Genomic DNA, 9942 nt, shown 5'->3' on the forward strand with positions numbered 1-9942 from the left:
TAAGCAGAATGGTCGCGTTGAGCGTTTTTTGTTATCGCGTTAACGCACGCAAAAAGTTAACATCTATTTAACTTGAAAGCGCAGCGCACATTAACTTGAAGCGTTAGTGTTATCGTTTCCTTGTGGGTTTTGTATTTTCGATAACACATAAGCGACGAATGGCTCAACGCCAACATTCTGATTAGCCCTCCATAAATTCTTCATGTGCACAATGCGGGCCATTAAGTGAAGCACACTGTGAATGCCTTATTTGATGTGTACATCCTTATCAATGTATTTGTTTTATAATGTCAATTGTCTTCCTTTTTGTGTACACTCCTCACAGCTACTAGATTAATTTATATGCCCTTAAACCGCTGTTTTTCTTTAACAAATTGAAATTAGTAGAAGATTCCTGCAAGATATAGACTGTTCCGTTACTATAATGCTGTTTCTAAATCCGAATGATTTCCAATATCTCATTCTCATATTTACAATATATTTTTGTAAAATTGTAACAAATGTTTGATTTGAAACGATAATAAATGAATTATTTTGAAAAAGAAATTGTCATAAGTCACCTGAATTTGTTTCATTTTGAAATAGATTGTTAATTCGTTGACATATTTAGGAAACAATTAAAAAAATGAATACATATTACGGAAATACATTTTAGTGCGGAATTTAAATAAATTTAATACATGTAATTCTTTTTTGTTACAGCATTACATGTCTTTAGGTCTTCAGGATGAAATTAAAATCACAGATTTTTATTTATGTATGTTTTTATTTATTTATAACATTTATATTATTATTCTGCATATGTTTTTGCTATTACTGGCTTTAAGTATCTTTTAAGTATGTTTTCAATACATTTTTAATAAGTGCTTACGCTATTAAGACGTCGTCGGGATAGATTGGAACGATTATCGTATTGACGTTTGGGCATTTGTCCAAAAGCAGTTTGAATTTAGGCAACAAGTCATGGGATGTAATAACAGTTGTCACTTCTGTTTCACTTATGCAGTGAGCCAAGCCGTTGCATAGCAGTATGCGTAGCCAAGCTTTACGGAACAGCAAGCCGTAGCAAGTCTTCGGCAACAGTAACCCGGTGCAAGGTTTCCCAACCGCAAGCCTTCACAGATCAGTAAGCCGACGCGACGCGACGCAACCTTTCTCGACGGTAGCCCTTCACATGCTTCGATCACATTAAGTACTACACAACAGTGTGCCGTCACACAATTTCATCAACACCCATACGGTCGTACACAAGTTGTTCCTTCCGTCCTTCCTTTACTTGTAACACACTCAACTATTGACAACAGCAACACAACACAACCCTTCCATTCCACTCCACTACCTTCACCATCACCTCAGCTATATACAGGCGGTGCAACACTAAACCATCGCTGGCTGCCTAGTTGACCAAATCATATTTCGATTCACACACTACGCTGACACGATACATTTGATGACACCAGCAGTGTTGCAGAAGGAATTGTCGACTTCAATGGGGTGATTGATTGCAGGAGTTGTTGTAATGGCAACGTTTTGATGAATGAGTTTTAGCAACGTTTTGATGAATGAGTTTTAGCGACGTAATTGAAAAGTTTTTCAAGTCTATCTATGTTGTACTGCAACATTTTTATATGAACATCTCTGGGAGGTTCTATTGTCCGATAACTTAATGCTGCCTCTTCACTAGACACAAGTTTTGCCTGTAATTATATGTGTATGAAATTAGTATACTTATAGAAATTTTATGAATACTTATAATCAAAATAGATGCAATGTTCTATCAGTTCCCGTCGGCCAATACGAATTTTAAATATCAAGTTTCCAAAAAAATATTTTTGTATAACATTTTGTTTATCATAGATAATACGACACATAATTGCGTATTACACTATTTAATATCTGTAAGTACTAATTTGCGAAAATTATTGGCGAACACCATTTCGCTTACCGTAGCCACAACTCCATACTAATTTTCACAATTGCATCTATCTTGACCCGTTCACTTACCAATTCTACCTGCTTCTCCAAGTTGTCTTCAAGAGCTTTCCGGAACTGTAAGCCATCCCAGGCTTTCTGGAATAGCAAGCCATGCCAAGCTTTGCAGACAGTAAGTCGCTGGAGGCTTTCCGATTACCCCATGTGTTTGGGACAGTAAGTCGCTCGGAACTACGCCGTCCTAGAAAACGCAATTGACTGTTACATTTGTTGAAGCACATGAACATTCATTGCATACTTACATTTTGCACACTTGCCAGTATTCATTTTGCCTATTGGTGTGGGCATTTTATTTGTTAATTTATGTTTATGACGCTTTATTGTGCAAAGATTGAGAGACGTTTGAAAATGAACTATTTGTTGGCGCTTTGCCTTATTCAGTTTCTTCTTAATTGGTTCATTTTCTTGTTAATTTGTCCATTTTGTTCTTAATTTGTTCATTTTGTTGTTAGTTTGTTAGTTTATGACGCCTTATTGCGCAAAGATTGAGAGACGTTTGAAAATGAAGCATTTTTTGGCGCTTTTGCAAAGAAATGAGAGATAATAAAATAAGCAGCTGTTGGCACAACAACAAAGAGCAGTGACAAGAAGAAATGTCAGATAATACTTTTAGAATTACGTGAAGCACCCTGTGAATAAGTTATTTAAGGGTGGTACCTAAATTCATGCGTATGCGTACGATTTTATTCACGTCAAAAGGTAAATATATGTATTTCAATGAATGAATGAATAATACGGACGTTCAACAAAGCGTATAAAGTTGAGAAGGTGTGTATTTTATCACGCAACGCATTGAATTAGGTCAAACAATTTGTAAAATTCTAAAGGGCTAAGCAGAATGTTCGCGTTGAGCGTTTTTTGTTATCGCGTTAACGCACGCAAAAAGTTAACATCTATTTAACTTGAAAGCGCAGCGCACATTAACTTGAAGCGTTAGTGTTATCGTTTCCTTGTGGGTTTTGTATTTTCGATAACACATAAGCGACGAATGGCTCAACGCCAACATTCTGATTAGCCCTCCATAAATTCTTCATGTGCACAATGCGGGCCATTAAGTGAAGCACACTGTGAATGCCTTATTTGATGTGTACATCCTTATCAATGTATTTGTTTTATAATGTCAATTGTCTTCCTTTTTGTGTACACTCCTCACAGCTACTAGATTAATTTATATGCCCTTAAACCGCTGTTTTTCTTTAACAAATTGAAATTAGTAGAAGATTCCTGCAAGATATAGACTGTTCCGTTACTATAATGCTGTTTCTAAATCCGAATGATTTCCAATATCTCATTCTCATATAAGTCACCTGAATTTGTTTCATTTTGAAATAGATTGTTAATTCGTTGACATATTTAGGAAACAATTAAAAAAATGAATACATATTACGGAAATACATTTTAGTGCGGAATTTAAATAAATTTAATACATGTAATTCTTTTTTGTTACAGCATTACATGTCTTTAGGTCTTCAGGATGAAATTAAAATCACAGATTTTTATTTATGTATGTTTTTATTTATTTATAACATTTATATTATTATTCTGCATATGTTTTTGCTATTACTGGCTTTAAGTATCTTTTAAGTATGTTTTCAATACATTTTTAATAAGTGCTTACGCTATTAAGACGTCGTCGGGATAGATTGGAACGATTATCGTATTGACGTTTGGGCATTTGTCCAAAAGCAGTTTGAATTTAGGCAACAAGTCATGGGATGTAATAACAGTTGTCACTTCTGTTTCACTTATGCAGTGAGCCACGCCTTCATCTCCCAATGTTGCATATACCGTCGCATAGCCGCAAGCTTTCTGGAACAGTAAGCCGAACCTTTCCGGAACAGTAAGCCGACGGAAGCTTTCCGGAACAGTAAGCCGTCGCAGCCTTTCCGGAACAGTAAGCCGTTGCATAGCAGTATGCGTAGCCAAGCTTTACGGAACAGCAAGCCGTAGCAAGTCTTCGGCAACAGTAACCCGGTGCAAGGTTTCCCAACCGCAAGCCTTCACAGATCAGTAAGCCGACGCGACGCGACGCAACCTTTCTCGACGGTAGCCCTTCACATGCTTCGATCACATTAAGTACTACACAACAGTGTGCCGTCACACAATTTCATCAACACCCATACGGTCGTACACAAGTTGTTCCTTCCGTCCTTCCTTTACTTGTAACACACTCAACTATTGACAACAGCAACACAACACAACCCTTCCATTCCACTCCACTACCTTCACCATCACCTCAGCTATATACAGGCGGTGCAACACTAAACCATCGCTGGCTGCCTAGTTGACCAAAGTTGAATAGCAATAAAATAAACAACAAAGTGTAGACGCTTTAGAATAAAATTTTAATATCGCAACACACTCAATAAATCTTCAAACAACAGTGCAACTAGACGTTAACTTATGAACACTAAAATCCTTTTAATATTCATCGATTCACACACTACGCTGACACGATACATTTGATGACACCAGCAGTGTTGCAGAAGGAATTGTCGACTTCAATGGGGTGATTGATTGCAGGAGTTGTTGTAATGGCAACGTTTTGATGAATGAGTTTTAGCAACGTTTTGATGAATGAGTTTTAGCGACGTAATTGAAAAGTTTTTCAAGTCTATCTATGTTGTACTGCAACATTTTTATATGAACATCTCTGGGAGGTTCTATTGTCCGATAACTTAATGCTGCCTCTTCACTAGACACAAGTTTTGCCTGTAATTATATGTGTATGAAATTAGTATACTTATAGAAATTTTATGAATACTTATAATCAAAATAGATGCAATGTTCTATCAGTTCCCGTCGGCCAATACGAATTTTAAATATCAAGTTTCCAAAAAAATATTTTTGTATAACATTTTGTTTATCATAGATAATACGACACATAATTGCGTATTACACTATTTAATATCTGTAAGTACTAATTTGCGAAAATTATTGGCGAACACCATTTCGCTTACCGTAGCCACAACTCCATACTAATTTTCACAATTGCATCTATCTTGACCCGTTCACTTACCAATTCTACCTGCTTCTCCAAGTTGTCTTCAAGAGCTTTCCGGAACTGTAAGCCATCCCAGGCTTTCTGGAATAGCAAGCCATGCCAAGCTTTGCAGACAGTAAGTCGCTGGAGGCTTTCCGATTACCCCATGTGTTTGGGACAGTAAGTCGCTCGGAACTACGCCGTCCTAGAAAACGCAATTGACTGTTACATTTGTTGAAGCACATGAACATTCATTGCATACTTACATTTTGCACACTTGCCAGTATTCATTTTGCCTATTGGTGTGGGCATTTTATTTGTTAATTTATGTTTATGACGCTTTATTGTGCAAAGATTGAGAGACGTTTGAAAATGAACTATTTGTTGGCGCTTTGCCTTATTCAGTTTCTTCTTAATTGGTTCATTTTCTTGTTAATTTGTCCATTTTGTTCTTAATTTGTTCATTTTGTTGTTAGTTTGTTAGTTTATGACGCCTTATTGCGCAAAGATTGAGAGACGTTTGAAAATGAAGCATTTTTTGGCGCTTTTGCAAAGAAATGAGAGATAATAAAATAAGCAGCTGTTGGCACAACAACAAAGAGCAGTGACAAGAAGAAATGTCAGATAATACTTTTAGAATTACGTGAAGCACCCTGTGAATAAGTTATTTAAGGGTGGTACCTAAATTCATGCGTATGCGTACGATTTTATTCACGTCAAAAGGTAAATATATGTATTTCAATGAATGAATGAATAATACGGACGTTCAACAAAGCGTATAAAGTTGAGAAGGTGTGTATTTTATCACGCAACGCATTGAATTAGGTCAAACAATTTGTAAAATTCTAAAGGGCTAAGCAGAATGTTCGCGTTGAGCGTTTTTTGTTATCGCGTTAACGCACGCAAAAAGTTAACATCTATTTAACTTGAAAGCGCAGCGCACATTAACTTGAAGCGTTAGTGTTATCGTTTCCTTGTGGGTTTTGTATTTTCGATAACACATAAGCGACGAATGGCTCAACGCCAACATTCTGATTAGCCCTCCATAAATTCTTCATGTGCACAATGCGGGCCATTAAGTGAAGCACACTGTGAATGCCTTATTTGATGTGTACATCCTTATCAATGTATTTGTTTTATAATGTCAATTGTCTTCCTTTTTGTGTACACTCCTCACAGCTACTAGATTAATTTATATGCCCTTAAACCGCTGTTTTTCTTTAACAAATTGAAATTAGTAGAAGATTCCTGCAAGATATAGACTGTTCCGTTACTATAATGCTGTTTCTAAATCCGAATGATTTCCAATATCTCATTTTCATATTTACAATATATTTTTGTAAAATTGTAACAAATGTTTGATTTGAAACGATAATAAATGAATTATTTTGAAAAAGAAATTGTCATAAGTCACCTGAATTTGTTTCATTTTGAAATAGATTGTTAATTCGTTGACATATTTAGGAAACAATTAAAAAAATGAATACATATTACGGAAATACATTTTAGTGCGGAATTTAAATAAATTTAATACATGTAATTCTTTTTTGTTACAGCATTACATGTCTTTAGGTCTTCAGGATGAAATTAAAATCACAGATTTTTATTTATGTATGTTTTTATTTATTTATAACATTTATATTATTATTCTGCATATGTTTTTGCTATTACTGGCTTTGTTTAAGTCTCTTTCTATCAAAAGAAAAATCCATCAGATATTTTTAGCACTAACCTTAAAATTAAGTTCACTATATTAAATAGAATTAATTTAATAACAAATTGGAGACAAAAACTAATATCCGACGTATATTTTGTTACCCCCTTATTCACAACAAAAACTTACACATAGTCTACACAGCTTAGCGGTTTAGTGTAATGTATTCTAGTGAACTGTATCAAGCACAAAATTATTAGTAAGTTTTTGGTGAAACAACTCATTTGAAATAAATACATTTACGATAGAAACGTAACATATTGTACGTTGTAATGTGTATGACTCAGTTGAGTGAAAAAGTACAGTTGATGTTTTTGAAATTTTTACGAAATACGTATAAGATAATACTTGAGAAGACTTTTTATTGGACTTCCATTACTGCTTACAGTTTTTTAAATAATAATCTAATAGTGCATAATAGCGTTTAATCTAATGAAAGATACTGATATTTCACATGATACGTACAGTGTACAGACTGTGGTATAATTTTTGTTATGAAAAAGGTTGTTAATGCAAATGAATAATAGTTGTAATTTTACATGTATGAATCGATAAGAAAATGTATTCAATACTAAATAAATTAGTACATGCAAAGCATTCATCTTAGACAAACTTGATGTATTTTCAACATTTTCACAAATATATCGAATACGATTTGCACATTATTTTAGATTGTTTATGTTTATTTTAGTTGGTAGTATTTTCTTATCAAACAAAATAATATTTTTAAAGAGGAAAACAAAATAGAATTCAAAGGATTTTGTGTGTGTTTCCATGTTATATAAATAAGAAATTTTTTCTTGCCTCGTGTTCATCATAAAGTTGTTTTTCTATTTAAGTTCAAAGCGTAATAAGGAAGTGTGGTTACTGTATGAAATTTAGAACATGCGTGTACAATTTGAAATGTTAATATTACTGGCATCTTCATAGATTAATAAATAATTTTGTGTTCCTAATATTGCTGTACTACAATTTTCATTCAATGAGAAATTTATGTGATCCACTTTAGATCGTGATGTAAGAAAAATTGAAGATAGTACATGGTTAAACTTTTCGCGAAGGTCGTACTTCCAACCGGCTAAAACTGCACCTAGTTGTTTAGTCAATTTCATGAGGCATACATCCGATTAATATCATGCTGATATTTATCTTGAATATCTTTGCGTTTCAACTTAAAAGCAGCTGTAACTAGTCCCATGTCTGGTGACCAAACTTCCTTGCATAGTGTAATGGCAGCTGGAACTTCAAACTTTTGTAGTTTACCTAAATTAAAAGAAAATGAAATGTTTAGTACTGCAGTAGTTTAAATTGGCAATCACTCGCATACATTTACGTGCATGATCGGCAATTTCTTTAATAACTGCTTTTTCTATTTCCGAATTAGAACAGAGCTCTTCAAATGTTTTGCCTTGAAGTCCATGACGGAGGGACAACTCCTCCAAGTGCTTCTGATTCGGTACAACAAGAGCAACAGTAAACTGCTTGGTTGGATCACCATATACACATATATTTTCAACAAGAGGACATGTCTTGAGTTCCGATTCCACTTTTCCAAGGGAGACGTATTCACCAGCTTGCAACTTGACCAAGTCTTTTTTGCGATCTTATTTAGAAATGAAAAAAACTAAATAAAGCAACAAATTAACGAATTATTACGCTGATACCTACCAATAATTTTAAGTACGCCATCTGGATGCATTTCACCAATATCTCCGGTTTTAAACCAGCGTTTGCCATCCTCCTCAAAGAAATCGTCGGCTGTTTTGTTTGGTAATTTATAATAGCCCATAGAAACACATTCTCCACCAACAAGAACTTCACCCTAAGAAGGAAACGTTAATATTTTCGATAAACTACGAGTGATTACATACTTGGGGATATGGTTTATTTGTGACTCTATAGCCTCCTTCTTCCCAATTCACTAAACGTATATCACAAACTGTCAAAGGTGCGCCAACACGACCGTACTGCATATCACGATCTTTAGAATTGAAAAACAAAAGTAAACGTAATTTTAATGAAATAAATGAGTTTGAAATTGTTTTAAAGTTGTATTACAATCCATAACAGTCGCTCCCGATGTGGTTTCAGTTAAACCGTATCCTTGGATTAGATCGACACACAAACATGTTTTTATCTGCTCATGTGTGTCGGGTGAAAGTGGTGCTCCCCCGGACATCATAATACGAACACGTCCTCCCATTAGCTTGGCAACTTTCTTAAACACGAGTCTAAAATTTTTTTTTTTGAAAAATATTACTGATTTTTTTTTTTGAAAAATATTACTGATAAACAGTAATAGTTAAAACAAAAATCAATAAGTGTTACCTATCAATCAATGGCGTCTGGTATCCTTTTTGTGTCCACTTCACTTTGTATTGGTACAGAAACTGGAACAAAGCTTTTTTGAATGCAGATCCGGAATTCACCTTATCATTAATGCCTTTAGATATACGATCTAATATAAGCTGATAATAGGAAAACAATTAATATAACTTTTGTTGGTAACAAAAAAACTATTTACATACTGGTACAGTTGTCATACAAGTTGGTTTTAAGACGGTAGCGTCTCCTTTGGAGCCTCTCATAATCTTACTGCTAGTGTCTATTAATGTCAAAGGCGTGGAATATCCAATCGGCACGCCCGTCATTAAACATACACTTTCGACAACCAGCTCAAATACATGAGCTAGTGGAAGAAATCTACAAAAAAATACTAAAGTATGCTTTCAATATATTTCTAATAAGTGCTTACCCTATTAAGACGTCGTCGGGATAGATTGGAACGACATCGCAAAAACCTTTCATTGTTGCAATGCAGTTTTTATGTGACAATAGGACTCCCTTTGGTGTTCCTGTTGATCCAGAAGTATACATTATAATGGCGATATCGTCAGCTTTTGGTGGAACGCTCTCTGAAATAATAATAAAATAAAAAAAGTCTAGGCGTTATTTATAATAAAATTTCAATATCGCAACAAACTAAGCTGATTATTATCTTCATGCAACATTACAGTATTAACATACCAAATTTACTATCCTGGCCTAGACGTGTAACATGTCAGTCTAAGTAAAGACCCATGAGCTCTGCAATGTACTAGTAAAATATAAGCTAGCTTTATACATATTTCTCTATAGGGATATTGCACGACAGACAAGAGCATTTTTTAGCAATAAGATTGAAGCATATGGCAAAGGGTCTCTTATTATTGTAAAGCAACAGCATTTCAATTCAAGGATAAACTCCCAGAAC

The 9942-nt window shown here is 34.6% G+C and overlaps 1 protein-coding gene across 1 annotated transcript; it reads right to left on the bottom strand.

Moving 5' to 3' along the window:
- Nucleotides 1–7685: 7685 nt before the first annotated feature.
- On the bottom strand, nt 7686–9605 carry LOC133336143 (fatty acid CoA ligase Acsl3-like). Its single transcript, XM_061544440.1, has 8 exons — nt 9445–9605; nt 9218–9392; nt 9018–9157; nt 8748–8920; nt 8561–8670; nt 8358–8511; nt 8017–8292; nt 7686–7952 (listed from the first exon to the last, which is right to left on the bottom strand). Exons 1-8 carry the CDS (start codon nt 9564–9566, stop codon nt 7798–7800), a joined length of 1305 nt encoding a protein of 434 aa, XP_061400424.1. The 5' UTR covers nt 9567–9605; the 3' UTR covers nt 7686–7797.
- Between the last annotated feature and the right edge of the window lie 337 nt (nt 9606–9942).

This window comes from Musca vetustissima, unplaced genomic scaffold, assembly GCF_032173495.1.
Source record: "Musca vetustissima isolate MV318-11 ecotype Yass unplaced genomic scaffold, APGP_CSIRO_Mvet_v1 utg17594, whole genome shotgun sequence".
NCBI classification, from domain to species: domain Eukaryota; kingdom Metazoa; phylum Arthropoda; class Insecta; order Diptera; family Muscidae; genus Musca; species Musca vetustissima.